The 17391-nt window shown below is 46.1% G+C and overlaps 1 protein-coding gene across 1 annotated transcript in view; it reads right to left on the reverse strand.

Moving 5' to 3' along the window:
- KCNQ2 (potassium voltage-gated channel subfamily Q member 2) overlaps positions 1 to 17391 on the reverse strand; it is a 75319-nt gene that overhangs the window by 15768 nt on the left and 42160 nt on the right. Inside the window, exons 12-15 of the mRNA XM_066198657.1 lie at positions 13089 to 13142; positions 5747 to 5934; positions 4843 to 4951; positions 4179 to 4310 (exon numbers count right to left, since the gene is read on the reverse strand). Of these exons, the coding sequence (XP_066054754.1) occupies positions 4179 to 4310; positions 4843 to 4951; positions 5747 to 5934; positions 13089 to 13142 (483 nt within the window). The remainder of the gene's footprint in view (positions 1 to 4178; positions 4311 to 4842; positions 4952 to 5746; positions 5935 to 13088; positions 13143 to 17391) is intronic.

Below are 17391 nucleotides of genomic sequence, written 5' to 3' on the forward strand. Positions count from 1 at the left end.
GACATATCATATTAAAGGTTAAATACAACAAAATCCCTTTGAATATGTATTTTTAAATATAAATGCTACTGCAGATAACAAGGTTATTTCATTTTCAAAGACTTCTTTTGGCAGGGAGGAGGAATGGGAAACAATACTTTCCTGAAAGCATGTTTTTTCAAGCCTAAAGCTTTGGGTTTCTAGAAAATTCCATTTTTTAAAAATATTTGAGCTAGCTGAGTGGGGAAAGGTAAGCTTTCAATATTCCTTTTACTTACATTTCTCTAGTGAAGATTACTCAGAGCAGCTTAAATAAAAATCAAGAGATTTGTCACATATTAGCTCTTAGGGAGGCAAATATATTTAGGGAAAAAAATATTTGAGGTTAAGCTTACTGCATTTAAAAATCACCCACTTTTTCTGAAAGGAAAATGACTTTCTGGCAAATATTTATTCCTGCCTTGGGCTCTAGTAGTCTTAGTGCAAGGAGATAATAAAGCCCAGCTCATGGCCTTGCTGTCCAGACCTCAGAACACTCTAAAATGGAAATTTTTGTGAGAATATATTCCTCATGTCATGAGCTTCAGATATGGTTTCACTTAGGGAGAGAACTCAATGAGAACTATCTCGCTGTGTGACTGAGTGCTGGTTTGACTCCTGCTCCTTTTGCTTGGAAAATCTGGATTATTTATTATTTTTTGGAATAAGAGTCCCACGGTTGCAGTATTTTAACACAATCTTTTCCTCCATGGTCAGTAGAGTGGCACCAGGAAGAAACAGAGACCACTGCATTCATCAGCTACAAAACACTTCATTCTTACTTTGCTCACTGAAATAATTTCATTTCATTGTCCAAAGAGCTGCAGAGGCTCCTTTGCTTGTGTGTGGATGGCGTCATCCTTTAGGAAGTGGATTGTTCACTATATATTGGCTTTGTGGGTAAATATTCCACCTTTTATGTTTGAAGACAGCCAGATAAAATATGAGATCTTTTAAAAAGATACAATTTAGCTTTCTAACACCTCGAAGAAGACTGAAAACAGGAAATAGGCTCGCTGAAGGAACTGATGGTTATTGATGACTGAATGAACATCCCCTTTTTTGTTCCCCTCTGGCTTGAAGGCAAATCAGAGCACACCCAGAGCAGCAAACCCTTGTGAGTCACGATTCAGCAGGCTGCACTGCTAAGTGAGAAATGCCGTCATATAACTGGCATGAAAGGGGTTTGACATTAAGCAAATGAAAAAAAAACAACTCCAGAGAAAGCGGCATTTTGGTGAATCCTAACCTAGGCGAGTATTGGGGAGACTCTTTGGAAGAATACATGGGTCCTTTGGTTGGATACTTCTTATGCCGGGGAGTTGAAGGGGGTGGGGGGCCCACAATCATATCTATCCTGGCAAAGTAAATAAGAGAAAAGACACCAGCAAAATCCATAATGAAGCAACATGTAGAGAAAAGTCGGTCAGAGAAAAGTTGCAGAAGGAAACAACTGACAAACAGAACGACAGGGAGAGAAAGAGAGAGAATTTGAAAATACACTCCGCTGGAAACAGAGGGCTCGCTCCTACCACCTGGTTGTTGGTGAAAAACCAGAGTCTTACCTACCTCAGGGTAAGATTTGGAGATTTAGGCACCACTGCAACATCATTAGGAGTTCCCCCCACCCCAGACATAACAGGCACCATGCTTTACCCTCTGAAATATATTTGCATATGTGTGGTAATGTCCCATTGAGGTGGCTGGATATGAAACAACATATATTCATCCTCCTTTCAGTTCCAGTGCTAGAGAACACATCCTCAGCTAGTTCAGGGAAGCATGAGCTGCTGGGAGTCGGCGAGGAACGCTGCAGGGCTGGATAACTCAATGAATGGGAGACATCCATGGTTGGCAAGGTGTCAGGATGGAACACGAGACAATGTGAACACAACACTGAAAAGAGCACATTGCAGACACAGTGACAGAGGCTTTACTGATTAAAGAGGAAAGTGCATGTAAACACCCCAGAAATGTGCTTGGATACAGCTTTAATCCATCAAAGCCCTGGCTAGGGGAGGTCAGAGCCTGCCTGCCCTGCTGAGCTGAGCTGGCAGGCAGAACACGGGGCTCTGATTGATGAAGGCAAGGGGCATTAAAATATCTGCTCTCCAAGGTGTCCCGTGAATTCCTCCCTGGGCTCCACTGTATGGGTGCAGGGTCCAACATTGGCCATGGCCTTGTCCACAGGGGGCCCTTCCAGTTGTACTGGGCAGGTGCCCAGCCATGGGACCTGCTGGTGCCCAAAGGGTGGCCCCAAAGGGGTCTGCTCCCATCACCATCATTGACGTCCTGCTCAGTGGGGATAGTGAAACCAGTGAAGCTGCCTGGTAGTCTTGGATCTCAAATCCAGGTGCTTCATGCTTTTGAAGCAGCTCCTGGTCCTCCCGGCTTCCCTGTGAGAGGATGGGTGGTAGCCTTGTCCAGCCCCAGAACCTCATCCTCACAGTCCCAGAGCTACAGCTAAGAGGAGGATCCAGCTTGGTCTTTGAAAGCCGCAATTCCTTACCCCAACCTCCCCAAAAAAAGCAGACAACCAAACTGGTTTGTCTTTGCAGCACATGCCCCTAAAGGACTGGGAGACCTGGAGGGGTGGTGAGGCAATCTGCCACCGCCCTCAGGGTGTTGGAGACTCAGGAATCCCACCCGGAGCCAGCGGAGATGACAACCCCAATGCCCACTGCCCACTGAGGAGGCGGCCTCCAGGCCTCTTGTTTCAGGTTACTAAAGTTAGGAAATCTCAATCCACTCCCCCTCCTCTTCCCCCCTCTATATTCAGCTACACATCTTGGATCTATGATCACTGAATCTGTACAGAACAGGAGGGAGAGGCTCACATAGAGGAAATTCTCCAGGATATTTTGGTCTCCATTGCAAGGGAGAATGTTCCTTCTGGGAAAAGCACAGTGTGCAGCAGGGCTGAGAAAGTTACCTCTGCGTCTTGAACATCAAAAATAGCAGAGTTAAAATGGTCTCTGAGAGATTCATGGCAAAACAGAGATTCCTCTTTTTCCCCAAGACAATTTTCCTACTTTATTCCTGAGGTTCATGTCAGCTGTTTGCATACACAAATACTTCTTTTTTCTTCACATTTGCTGACTCTACCAGGGGCTTAGGTGGGTCTGAAATTAAAGAAAAACTTCCTCAATGGCTTCTAGGGGAAACTGGGCTGCCACAGCCATCAAGGGAAGCAATTTCATTCTTCAAGTGTAAAAGCAAATGGGGTATTTTTCTGACTGGAGATTGCCCATGGCGAAGCCCTGCCACAGTTCTGGGTGTCCTTCAAGCTCTGCAAAACTGGAGCTACTTCTGCTGAGCCAACACAACCAGGGCTGCTGGAGGCTTGGGGTCTGCTTTTCCCATCAGGGCTGAGGGAGGAGTAGTCAGACTACAAGATTAAACTCCTATCCTCTGTTCAAGGAATCAAACCTATGTTTTGGGGTTGTTTTTTTTTTTTTCCAGGAGAAACATGAAAACCATGAATCTTCTTGGTTCCATTTCTCCCTTTTCCACATTCCTTCTCCTATTATAATGAACACATCTTGCCCTAAAACCTGAGCACAGAAGCTGAAATGCAGCTCGGCTAAACCCCACCTATGACGGTGGGCTTGGATGAGAACTTCTCATCTGCATGGATCTTCAGCAGACTGTGCCATCCGAGGAGGGATTCCTCCTGAAGTGGCTCAGCATCCCAACAGTGGGAGGGAGCTGCTGCCTCCTCGCTGCTCTCAGTGTCCATGGCAGCAGGGCCACAGCCAGGACACCAAATTTTGTCTTGTTTCACTCCCAGAAAGGTACCAAATGACCCACATGAGCCTTAACACTGGAGCACCAAACCTTTGCACCCTGCCAGGAGGACCGTGGAGATACCCACCCACCTTTCCTATGGGACATACCATAATGCCAATAGCTCCCAAAACAAAGCAGGAGGATGAGCCATGATTTTTGTATGTCCTGAGATGGGCAGTAAGGGAATTTTAGGCTAGTCCCTGTCCTGCTTATCCCTGTGAGTTCCAGCCATAAGTACTGATGTCTTCCTTGGGGATTTGTCTTGAAAAGGAAAAGAATAAGCTGTAGCTGAAGAGGGAAAACTCTCCTGGCAATACCTCCACAGTGAACAAAAAGCAGTGGGAAATGAAGCAAAGAGAGGGGTCTCTTGCCTGGCCTGAAGGTTTTTAATCCTGGAGAGCATGTCCAGGTGCCCAGCTGAGTACTGCTCGATGACGTCCATCACGTCGTAGGGCCGAAGGCTCTCCTTAAACTTGCGCTTGGAGACGAGAAACCTCATGATGCTGCAGGAGACAGAGAGCAAAATCATCACACAGTCCCTGGGTGCAGCCTGACCTGCTTAATGGCGGATAAAAAACACTGTGGGGAGCTGCTCTGGAAGGAAAATGGAATAAATCCCAACCCTGTGGGTTTGGGAGAGGATGCAGCAATAGGAGAGAGGAAGGGGATTTTGCGGGGGCTGGTGGCTGAAGTCCTGTCTGCGCCAGGGGGTCCCTGATGCCCATTGGACTGTCATCTGTGCATGTGCTCTCTGCACCACTTTTAGAAATGTCAGCGTTAAATCTCAGAGCTGGTGAGAATCGTCATTTGGATGCATCCCTGCGGGGGATTTTCCTGTTTCTCCATTTATTCCTTCCCTAAGCAAAAAATTGCCCTTCCTGGCAAAACTGTCTGTAAAGCAGGGCAGGCCACCCAGGGGAAAAACAGCCTGCAGCACACACATGTCAGCATTTGCCAGCCCTTCTTGGGCTTTACACTTCTCATTTTTCTCTATAATTTATTTTTCTGGACCGCTTCTCCCCCTCCCTCTCTTACCATACTGCCCTGATGCTGACTTTCAGCCCTGGTGTCAAATCTTCTGTCACAAACTCGCAGTTGCAGCTTTTGTTCTCATCAGGAATGTCTTCTCCAGGGAGGCTTGCTTCTGGGTTAGGGACAGGGAAGGAGAAACACAACACGTTACTGTTTCCTGTGCCAGTGCTGCACAAGGAAAGATGAGGCAGATCACAAACAGCAACCCCAGGGGAAGCAGCAGAGAAGCCTTTGCTGATCATCCAGATGAGAGCATTTCCCAGGATGTGCTTAGGTGACATCCAGCAGTGCCAACTGTAGCATCACCCATCCCTGTATCAGTGAATCCCAGGATCATTTGGGTTGGAAAAGCCTTTTAAGGTCATCGAGTCCGTCCATTCCCCCAGCATGGCCAAGCCCAGCCACTAAATCATGTCCCCAAGTGCCATATCTAGATGTGTTTTAAATGCCTCCAAAAAGGTGACTCCACCACTGCCCCATGCAGCCTGTTCCAGGGCTTGACCATCCTTTCAGTGAAGAAAATTTTCCTGGTATCCAACCTAACCCTCCCCAGCACACCTTGAGGTCATTTCCTCTTGTCCCAATGCCTGACTATTCCTCCTTTCCCCATCCTTACATACAGAAAGATAAACATTATCATGGGTATAGAAGGGGTTTTCTTGCCTCTTCTAATCATTATTGGTAAGTTTGGGTTGGAAGGGACCTTTTGAAGACCCTCTAGCCCAACCCCCTGCAACGGGCAGGGACATCTTCAACTTGATCAGGTTGCTCAGGCTACTCCAAGCTAAAACACTGGGAGGGGAAGGAGTTTCAACACCTTGGCTGGCAGCTCTGCCCATCTTAGGTGGGGAGGAGAGAAGAGTTGGGGCCAGCTGGGAGTTTGCGGTCCAGCAGCCCAAGCCCTCACCTTCCGAGTTCTGCCGCGACGCCGCTCCCTTGATGCGGAAGGCTTGCCGGGCTCGGCTGCGGTCTCCGAAGCTCCAGCTCTTGGGCACTTTGCTCGGGCTGTCCTCGATGCTCTGGTCAGCACTGGGGGACCTCCTGATGCCCTGAGCCTGTGGAGAGCCTTTCCCTTTGGTGCCAGCACCGCGGGGACTGGAGAAGACACGATCTTTCAAACTGACCTTCTGACTGTTCAGAGAAACACGTTGAAACAAAGACAAAAAGGAGACAGCAGGAGGAGTCATTCTGGAAACCACGCAGTCCTTCCCCACCAGCCATTAGAAACCAAGAGCACTTCCAAGCAGCAGTGACATGTAGCTTTGCTGTTGTCTTTTCTTTTTTTTTTTTTCTCCAATATATTTTTTATTTTTGTTTTAAAGAAAGCATTGTAGAAATGTTTCCGTCATCATGAGTGAAATGGGAATGGTTCGTAAGAGAGAGAAAATAATGAGGACTTAAACAGAGGCCCCTCATGGGATGCCAGGGCTGGCGGGACAGAATGACATTAACAATGAGGTTATGATTCCTTAAATCACTGATCGACTCCGATCACGAGTTAGGAAGCTTTTCTTTCACAACTGCCTTCCAAAACTCTATGGCTAATAATAAAATACCAATTAAAAACAACCCCAAACCATTATCTTAAAACTTTTGTGCAAACACTTCACTTCTGGTGCTCAGATATGTCCTTTCCCTTTCTTCAGCTCCTGTATTTCCTCCCTCTTAAAACGTGATCTTCCCCCTCTATATATTCCAAGGAGTTCCTCTTTATCCAGTTACATATTGAAACACATAAATACAAACACTGTGCAACTCCTTTGTATCCTATAAAAATCCCATCTAAAAGCTATCTGCCATCTCCCTGGAGGTCTGCTGCGGGTGTCATAAACATGGAAAGTAAAATGTTAAAACTCCAGAATATGGCACTTTAATGCCTTTTTTCCTACTAGAATCCTTGCAATTATGGTAGGAAAAGAAGGTCTCTCCAGAAACAGAGGTGATCTCACTGGGAAATAGTGACCACCCTGCTCTAATTAGTTTCCAAATTCTGAAATTTGCATTTAAAGCCTTTTACCCAAATGAAGATGTTGAATTTTCATGTGAAAATTTAAGAACAAAGCAATTTTGTGAATCTTTATGAAACCACAAACTTTATAGAGACAGCATTGGGGAAAGCATACTGCAAATAGTTTTGGATCATTTCATATTTTCTTAATAGCAATCAATGATTAAACTCCACTGATTATAGCTTGGACAACAAGTGCAAGATACTTGCACAAATAGCCAATATTTTATATATAGGTTGTACAGGTATATCAAAACTGAGTGAAGACGGGGATTTAATTCCCAACACTCTGTACCACTGCAGCAGCCACTTATCATTCTGCTGCCAACTCTCTGCCGCAATTTGCGGGAAGAACATTTCAGAAATTTTAATTTCCACATCACCAACCAAAGACCTGCTTTTCTTTTTTTTTTTTTCCTTTGGTGTGTCTTTCAGCAATGCCAACTTAAAAGTCAGAGCCACACGGCCCCTCTTTGCCTTCAAAACTGGCACGAGGTCCTTCAGTCAGAACTTGGCTGCTGGTTTTGAAGCAAAGCAAAGCGCTGCTCCCTTTTCCCAGCCGCCGGCTGTTCCCTGCTGACAGGAGCAGACACCAGCTCTGGCCAGTGAAAGAAGATGTGACTCGAGGACACTCAGGGAGCAGATTTGTCGAGTAAGAAGGTGCTATTTTTACAAAGTCACTTTACATTGTGAGACAACAAACACTTACAGGGAGAGAAAGGTGCTTAGGCAGCGTTTTGCGGAGTTGTGTGCAATCCCCTGGGCTGCAGGGAAGGGTTGGCTGTGGCCACAAGCTCAGCAGCAATTTCACATTGAAAGATGGGATTGGAGAGAAAATAAAATTTGCTCGTGACCCAATTTAAAAAGGCAGAATTATTCCAATTAGTGATGAATTTTAATTCAGGTAAGTGCTGTGGATTGAATTTCCAACGTGTTGACGATCTGCAGGGTCTGTCTGAAAGCCATTGATCAGCAGAGCTGAAATCCAGGTCAGAGGTACAAATCCACACAGGAATCTGGGAACAAGCGTGTACCTAAACACCTTTCTGGATGTAAGCCTTCATTACTAGTGCTACCAAAACCATCATACATAATGAGCCAAAGGTTTAAAAGAAATTCTCACTCTGAGTTTCTTGGATTAGAAACCAGATTGAAATTTCATCATTTGATTCTAAATAGGCCAACCGGATCATTTTTCTTTATTTTTGTTGATTTTACAGAATATTTCTTGAATCCTCTGTGTTTCAGTAGTACTATTACTTTGAATTACCTTTTTAAAAAGTAACTTTTTAAAAATTGCTTTAGCAACACAGCAATTTTCAGGATTCAAAGTGATCTCTTTGTGCCTTATCCTCTGCTGAGTTTCTCCCATCACCAATCCCAGCATGGTGAGTATGCTCACTGAGCATACTGAGTATGGCAGGGCCTTTTCCTTGGAGCCCTTTCTCCATTCCCACAACAAATGTGCTACAAATGTTTGCAGGAATCACAAACAGCAAAAAAGAAAGGGTTGAACTTGGTGAGGGATTCGAGCAAAGAGTTTCAAGCCTGAGAGCATGAGGAGCAATACATTAAAAAATCTCATAGAAATCTGATGACCAATTAAGATCTGGGTGGGTTTTCTCCCAAAGTAATCACTAAGGAAAAAAACCCAACACTTGATGTAACTTCTTTGTTTTAACATAGACGACACGAGACACCATGAACAATTAACTGAATTTTTCCTTCTTCCATGCAATTCCCTCATTGGAAACGACACCTGGAATCACATGCAAGTACAATCCCTGCTTGAGGGAGGAGGAGGATGCTGTTGGGGTCTGCAGGAGCTGGTAGGAAAAAAATCTCAAAGAAATACAGACATACATAGGGATATATGTTGTCAGCTAATCCAAGATCATGTTCTCACTCAACCAGAAAGTCATGCAGAGGGACTCAGAGTGTCTCAGAGAGGTGATGTTTGGATGTCACTCCACGATGGTAAATGAGCCTCAGTTGAGTGGGGAGTGTTGGTGACATGTAGGTGAGGACAGCAGGGACAGATGGACACTCACAGTCATGACAGTGGCACGAGCACAGGGTGGGAGCTCTGCTCGTGCCAGGGGAAGGAAGGGAAAGGGAACTGTGGCTTTGCAACCAGAGGCACAGGTTAGGGGACACCACAACAGCCTCATAGGGTGTGATTTAATTCTAGGTCCTCGTAACCACTCCAAGAGACATCTATGAAAACAGATTTGATAGCAAAAAATTACCTTTCCAGGCTGACTGTGGGGAAGGTTTATAAATGTTCAGGTTTTGGCTTGAATTTAACAAAGGATAGAAACTGAGCTGATGTTTCTTTGTTGCCAGTCAAAAAATAAGAGTTCATGCTGGAGAAATTGGATGATGTTCACTGCTTTAGTGGGCTTTGTATTTTGGTTAAGTCCAACTGCCAAGCACTCAGCAGAGAAATGTGCAAGTATTGACCTTCAAAATGAGCTGCCATCAGCCTCCTTAGGATGCCAGGGGTTTAAACTCCTGTTTGAAATGCTCTGGTTTGGGGTTCATTCCAGTTCTCTATAGTATTAAATCAGCACTTTAAAAGAAATGTGGACTCATTACATTAGCAGTAATTTTAGATCAATAAAAAGTATCAGTTGTAAAGTCTTGTCATTGATTTTAAACTATGCTTGAGCCATTACTTCATTTTCTTCTCAGCTAGCCAGAATGAGTCGCACTAGCACAGACTCAGATCCATCTCTGCAGCCAAACTCAACCAGAGTCAGAGCTCATGCTTCTGAGAAGCTGTGGCCAGGAGAAAAAGGTTGTCTCCTGTTGGTAAATGAGGGGGTTTTTTTAAATCAAGAGTTTGTGCTGAGCTTGTGGCATATGAGAACAACTCATTGAAACCAGGCAGGAGTGCCAGGAGTGAATGATGGCCTTTGTGACTGTCACTGGGCTCCAATCTGCCTGCTGGTGTGAGGAAGAGGCAGAAACCAATTACTGGAGACATGAAGGAAAGGAAAATAAAACTGTGTATGCAAAATTTGCTGTGACTAAAACAGAAACCAAGAGAGGGCCCAGCTCAAGCCTGGTTTGCCTCCAGCGACTCCAGAAAAAAACATTGCTAAAAGGTGAATTCAGCCCAGAGAATTCAGTTTCTAGAAGCAGAGAAACCTGGGTGTGAGGGCAATGAAACATCAGCCATCGTGTCATGGTGAGTAATCCCTCTCCTTTTCCTCATCCACAACCACCATGCTAGACTTGGATGGGAGCCACTGATGCTGTGATGGCAAAGGCTGGAGTTGCACCATCCCTGCAGCCACCACACAGGCATGGAAAAGCACAGGGCCTTGGATGAGTGAAGGGACACTGGAGCCAGACATGTGTGTAACCTTTGCTGTCCTGCAGCACACCGTTACAGTCACCCATCTCTTCCTAATTCCCAGGCCTTTTCTCCCAGACTAATGTTGAGTGCTGTCAGACACCACATCAGCCCCATCCTGCCCCTCTCCCAGCTGTCTGCTGTTTGCCAGCTTCACTGTTCTGCATTTTGGGAGCAAAGCAAAGCAGCCAGGCTGCACCTCCGAGTTAGCTGATCATTCCCAAACCAGCCTTTAAGGAACCTGCTCCACCCAGAGCCACAGGCCAGTCAAGGGCTCTGCAAACACCTTTCCTCCACTGCTCTGCGTGCCACCTCTTCCCACTGTGAGGTGCCCTCACCCCCGAGTGTGCCCGGAAAGTCTCTTACAAAGCAGAATACGATCGAGCTGATAATCTGGCTTGGTGTAGTTACATTACTGTCTAAAAATGAATGTGTTACTGCATTTATTGACTAAAGATCATTGGTTTAGTACATTAAGAAACCACAGCTTCTAAGGAGTTTCCTATTAATTTACCTACATTGAGTTTTCCATGATTGCCTCATCGTGTGCTGTTATTTCGTTATGTGCATCCTAGATGAAGGCTTTTAGCACTCAGCCTGAGCTGCATCAAAGTGCTGGCATCTGCCCCAAGAGTTTGTGCAGTGGGGATTGCTGGCAGACACCCAAGGGTCCAGAGAAACAAGACATCTGAATTATTTTTACATCACAGTTAACCCGCAGTTTTACTAAAGCACAGGGGGCATAACACTACATTCAGGATGGATGCAGGTAACAAAGATGCTCTTGTAGCTATTCCAAAGTTCAAGGCTCCTTTTTGACTGGAAGAACCACAGTCTGTCATTCTCCTTTTCAGACTCTCCAACAGATTAAGAAGATAGTGAGGTAACACTTTGTTTCATCCTCCCTTTCCCTTGCAGAACTCAAGACGGGGGAGATGAAATGAGGACCACAGTGGGAAGGAATTCAGTAGAAAACAAAAAAATTACACTGGCTTTAGCAATTAAAATCCATGCCTAGGAAGACATGCAAGGAAGACACTGAGATCAGAGTGGCTGATTTTCCAGAGAACAGAACTAGACATGAACAGATGAGAGGACAGATTACAAATAGCACTGCTCGTTTTCATCTCTGCCAAAAACAACCTCAGTGTTAAGCAACTGAGAGGAGGCTTTCTCTGGGGAGGAGTCCCAGCTCACGCTACACCTCCACACATAAAACAACCTCACCTGGCAAATGGAAACACCACAAAAGTCAGGAACATTTTTTCAGCTAGACTATTGACCAAATCTTTGCCATTTGTCTTGAAATGCTGCCTGTGGAACTGATGATCACCCAATAATTACCCACATTTTTCAAGGCTAACCTTCAAGGAAGGCCATAGCACCACTAAATACGTAGCAGGAGGCTGACTCAGAGGTTCAGGCTATTTATCCAGACGTAAAGGACTTCCTACCATGGAAAACCTGTTTTTTTATGAACCCTAAATCATGCCCCATTCCTCTTTGTTACCCATTCAGAGATGGGATTTACCACTCTACTTCTGAGCACCTGGTACACGCAAACCTCAGCCATGAGTCCTACCCTCTAGACTGACACAGAATAAAAAGAGCCAGCAGGTCAAAAAATAGCAAGAAAAGAAAAGAATACAGGTTGAAACAATTAATGAAGAAAATCAGAGATACATATACTGTTAGAGCTGCAGTTTTATACTTTCAAAGCTGTCGTTTGTTGGCTTTCTGAGGGATACAGAGACTGGTGATTTTGAGAATTAAAACGGACTCCAAAAAGAGAGCATGCAAAAATCCGAGTTCACAAACATGCGGCATCACTCAGTGCCCTGCCACTCCTGGGCTGTCCACCTGCCTGGCTGCGGGGCGAGGAGCTCGGGGGTCCCCTGCCAGCATTCACAGCATGCAAACTCTGGGCAGTGGGAGATCAAGAAGGTGCATGTTTGCTGCTGAGGAGCAGGGGTGGGGGCAGAGACTCTTCCAAGTGCAGGTGTGGAAGGATTTACGCACAAGTAAGGTAAGATCTATGTGTCTGTGTCTATGGCCGTGGGTGCGCTAAGGGATGCTGGTTGGGAAGTCCCTGAAAACACCTCGCAGTTGTCAGCTGGATGAAGAAGATGCAAACCCTGCTCGTAATAAAGCCCTGAGCTAAAGCTGTCTGTCCCCCTCGGGGTCTGGAAACAGAACCATTCACAAGGCCAATGTCAACGCTCAGGGGAGCCCATGTCCCCTACGCCTGGCGGGACAGGCTGAGATTAGTCCTTCTCTAGCTGCGTAGTAGAGGTGCTAGATAGGCAAGCTGTGGCTTCCAAAGGCCACCAGGCTAGGAAAGGTCAATTTGTCACGGTCAGAGAGCCAAAGCAATGGTGACTGAGCAGAGGCAGGAAGCTGGTATTTCTCATGCTACTAACTGGACATTTTTGTATAGTGCAAGTCAATTTGGAAGGATTCCCTGGACCTTGAGGAGGGGTGGAGTGATAGGGAGGAAGGGGTCTTTTTAAAAAAAAAAATTAAAATTGTCCATTTTGCCTTCGCTTTTTTTCTTTTTTTTTTTTTTTTTTAATTTTCCATTATTTGTTAAACTTCATTTCCTGGCCTCCTCCCTTGCTGAGCAGACACTGGCTTGGCTAGCCCAGCCCGAATTCCCCATCCTCATCCCTTTGCTTCGTGCGCTCTGCACAACTGGCAGCCAGGGAAGGCTCTAATTTTGGGGCGGGCATTGGGGAGGCTCTTCCACCTTTTTTTTTTTTTTTTTACTCATCTAGTACCTCTATTAAGCAGAGAAGTGATCAGAACGGGTGGTAGCAGGGTAGAGGGAGAATGAGCCGTGCAGCTTTTGATTAGTTTCGTGCGACGCATTTCCCGTGGTACCTAGAGTTTCCTGAGCAGCATCCGCAAAGTGACTCTCTGCACGGTTTGCTCTTACTGGAAATGAGGGGAGAGTAAAAATTAGACCTGGAAGCAAATGCCAGACAGGAAACTTTTGATTACTGACTCTAGGTTTAAAAGACAGGTGTTTTGAGGGCCGGGTTCATGACAGGATTGTTCTGCTTTGAGTGTTCAGTGAGAAAAAAAAAAAAAAAGGTAAATTGAAAATCAAGAGGATTTCTGAAATTCGTTTCAATGTGGTCAGTAAATTTAATTAATAGACATGAGGCACTCTGCTCATGGAGTTGGTGGTGTCAGTTTATCTACAGTTAACTGCAGGAAGATTTTTCATCAGTATTGGAAACAAAAAAAATACTCATTCTTCCTCTAAATATATAAAAAATTTGTAAGTTTTTTCAAATTGGGTAAACCATGGAAAGCCAAAACTTTGTTTTGCCAAATAGTACCCAAAAAGCTCAAATTTCTTCTTTTTTTTTTCCCAAAAATCCCCCATTCACAAAGAGAGCTAGTTCATCTGCAAATTATTTGCACTTTTCATATGGGAAATACCATTATATTAAGCCTGGCATTGAAAAAACCCAAAAAATAGATAAAAACAGGGTGTGGTGCAGTCCCTTACGGGAAGTGAGTTCAACATCTGCGTTCACACATCTGGTTTTGGGAATGATTTTCAGACAGGCCCTACCACTTCGGGGGAGTTGCTGACTTTGAGGAGGCACCACCACAGCTCCATCCCAAACAGCTGCTCAGGCACTGCCCTGCCAGAGATCCCCACCAGCACCAGGGTCCTCCACGCCATGGAGCAGCCCTCTACCTGTGGAAGGGGAATGACGTGGCCCCATCACCCCACCAGGCCACCAACCACCAGCAGGCAGCTCTTGCCAAATTCGTGGGCAGACTGGAAAGGCTGAAGGGCATCAAATCCCAATCTTTTTTAACACTTGAGTTGGGTACTCAGAGGAGCTCACGGGCACAGCATCCCATGCAAGCTCAGCCAACTCCACCCTCAGCATCCTGGGGACTCCTCAGGTGTCCACAATGGGACCCTGCATCCCCAGGTAGCCCCAGGGGCCAGTGGTGCTACCAGGGCTGTCCTGGAGCTGGCGTGGGAGTGGGATATTGAGCATGCAGAGCCTCAGGGAGACAGGTGGGTTTCTGTCCTCTCAGTCTCCTCTGCAGTCCCTCCAGAAAGATGCAGTTCCTTCCATGCAAATAATCCGCTCCCCTAAAGGCAACTGATTATTTCCAGATTACTGTCAGTCCCAGCATGAGTCTCTGACACCAGTTAAATTGGTTAGAAGGCCAAACACCAGCCCAGGCTCATGTGGCCCATGGGGTTCCATGATTGACCCTGGTTTCCATGGGCAGTAGAGGTTTGGGACACCTCGGACATCCTTGGCTGGATGAGCAGGGGCCCACTGAGTCAACCAAAGGCATCCTCCAGTGCATACAGAAGCCTTAATCACACCCCTGGACAGAGATCTTGGGGTTGTGTGTATCTCAGACAGACATATACACACACTGAGAGAGAGAATACACACAGATATACACACACAGTACAAGGGACCCAGCCCAGCATTCACCCAGAACACGGCCAAGGTCCTGCTGAACTCACTGGGGTCGAGGACAAACCACAGCTGAGAACAACCTTCCAAAGAGGTTCCTCTCATAACCTACAGCACTGAACTCATGCTGGACAAAGTAATCTGAGTTTTAGCTTCCCACTTCCCTGGAATCCTTCTGTTTCTTTTTCTCTGATATTAATGTGTTATTGTGATCATTTGGTTCATTAATTTTTAGCTTTTCACCCAATTGTACTTAGGAAAATGCAGGAGGAAGAAATGTGGTCGTGGATGCCTTCAGATGTTTCTCAAACCATCTGTTCAAGAGCATCTGAAGCCCACATTTCATACAGGAGCCTCCATAGCCCTGGCGAACCATGTGTCTGTCTTTTTGACATTACAATCAAAGCAAAACAAACAGAAACGAGATGCCACAGCTAATTTTCAGCCCGATTAACAGAAGAGTAATCACACCCCTTACCACTCTGATCTGCTGGCTTTCTGCAGCAGGAGGGGTGAGAAAAGCCCTAGCACCGAGCAGGCCCCCTTCCCTGGGGATATGAGGGAGAGTGGATTTGTATTTGAACCCTGCAGGGCAGCAGCCTGGTCTCAGAAACTGGGATGGGTTCCAGGGCACCGGTAGCACAGCCAGCCTGGGGAGGGGCAGGGGCAGTGCTTGGCTGGGGCAGGGTGGACACAACACCCAAAGTGATGGGCAACAGGAGGCTCTGAAAGCGTTTGTTTTTTAAAGGGAGGAAAATAAAAAGGGGGAAAGGGGCACACAGCATGTAGAAAAAGGCCAGCATCTCTTCTGCTCATCACAGCCTAGGCACCACCTCTGGGGGAGGGGAGCTCCTGGCCCCCAAGCAAGTCAGCACAGAGCATTCCCAGCACTCAGATGTAGATGCAGACAAGCTCGTGGTGGAAAAACAAAGCAGAATCCATAGAGAAAGGATGTAACCTGTCTCTCAGATCAGCTGTCCCATTTTACGCCAAGACTAAATCAAAAGCCACCCAAGAGAAATTCCAGGTGACCCTGAGTCTCTGCCACACCGACCCCATCCCCTCCTCACATCCTCCCAGCCCAGGCAGCAGCTCTCCCAGTGCTGTGTGGGCAGAAATCAGCACGGCCACAGCAGCACTGGGGTCAGAGGGCAGGACCCCAACAGCCACCCTGTGCACTGGCAGAATGCTTGGGATGCTCCCTGACCTCACAAGACAATGATATCCTGCATAGCACAATCCCATATGCCATGACAGCATCCCTTCTCTAGACTGAAATATAATCAGGTGAAAAAGCTCTTTCTGTTCCATTTGCTGCAGGGGGTTTGTGGTGTATCAGTTATGGAAAGAAGGATATAGGAAATCAGCCACTCCCTACACATGACTAAAACAGGAGGAAGATCCAGCTACCTCCACGTATAAGACTATTTCCTTATGGTGATGGAAATGCAAAGTGGAAAATCCTTTCCCAGCTGAAGCAGTAGAAGCGTGGAACTGGGGTCTGCTAAGAGAGACACTTCATCCCCAGGAGCTTCCTGAGTGAAACATCAACAGCAAGTGGGTGATTAACTGTCAGGTGGGCAGGGAAACAGGATGAGTTCTCTTTGCTAAGGGCAGGATGACACACTGAGCATCACCGCGAGGCTGCTGGAAATTCGAGTGGGTGGAAGATTTGGGATGTGAATGTAAAAGACCCAGAAAATTTTATTGGGGAAAATAGGCAATTTGGGCCCCCCCAAATGCAAAATTCCTTCCTGAGGTCTGAGGCATTATCAGATGGAAGGAAAAGGACGTGGGAACAGGCAGGATTGGTATTGTCCTAAGAGAACAGAAGGAAGGAGCTTTGGTGCTGCCATGGCAGCAGAACTGAACGATGTGGAATAAACTCTACAGCTCTGCACAGCAGCTGCAGACCCTCAGCTTAAACACTCCTTGGGCTGCGGTTTTGCAACAAGACCCATCAGAGTCACAAGAGACAGATGCACCACAGGAGCAGGAAACAGCACCTGGAAATTACTCTGATGAAGGATCTATAAATAGTAAAAAATACTCTGAAAAAGGACAGGGAAGGACTATTTTTATTTCTTTCTGTGACATAAGGTTGAGAAGGTAAAAAATGATCAGGGAAAAACCTGCAACTTCTGCGAAGAAATATTGTACTCAACTTCAGGTTTCAAGTAAATAAATATGAACCCTGCAAGACAGGACCGAGATTCAAAAACTAGAAATAAGGCTAGTGACTCAGAAATCTAGCTAGTCTCATTGGATTGCAGGGATGATGGCTGGTGTAACCCTGTAAGGTTACATGTCACCTTGTAAGGTCAGATGTCAAATTTCCCTAGCTATGGAGCTGATGGGGCTGAACAGGGATTTTTTTTTTTTCTCATTGCACTGTAAGAAATGTGGATTTACCCTTTGATGCATCTGAAGTCTCTTGCTGGCTGAAGCAGGGCAGCGGAGCAGCCAGACCCTGAGATGAAATTCTGACCCTCCTGATGCCACAGGCAGATTTCAGACAAGATTTCAGCCTTGGTCTGCTCCCAGAGAGCCGTCCCTAAGTAACACTCCCTGCTTTAATAATGCTGGATGGAGGCTGCCTTCACTCGAGCTACACTTAGGACCTCAAGCAGAAAAAAAAAAAAATCTGGATAGTTGAAACATGATCTTGGAGATTTGGGTTATTTGGCAGGAAAGTAGATGGAGTGCTACAAAGGTTCTGC

The sequence above is a fragment of the Chamaea fasciata genome, unplaced genomic scaffold (genome assembly GCF_029207755.1).
Source record: "Chamaea fasciata isolate MVZ Bird 193981 ecotype frontalis unplaced genomic scaffold, bChaFas1.0.hap1 SCAF_17, whole genome shotgun sequence".
Taxonomy (NCBI): Eukaryota; Metazoa; Chordata; class Aves; order Passeriformes; family Sylviidae; genus Chamaea; species Chamaea fasciata.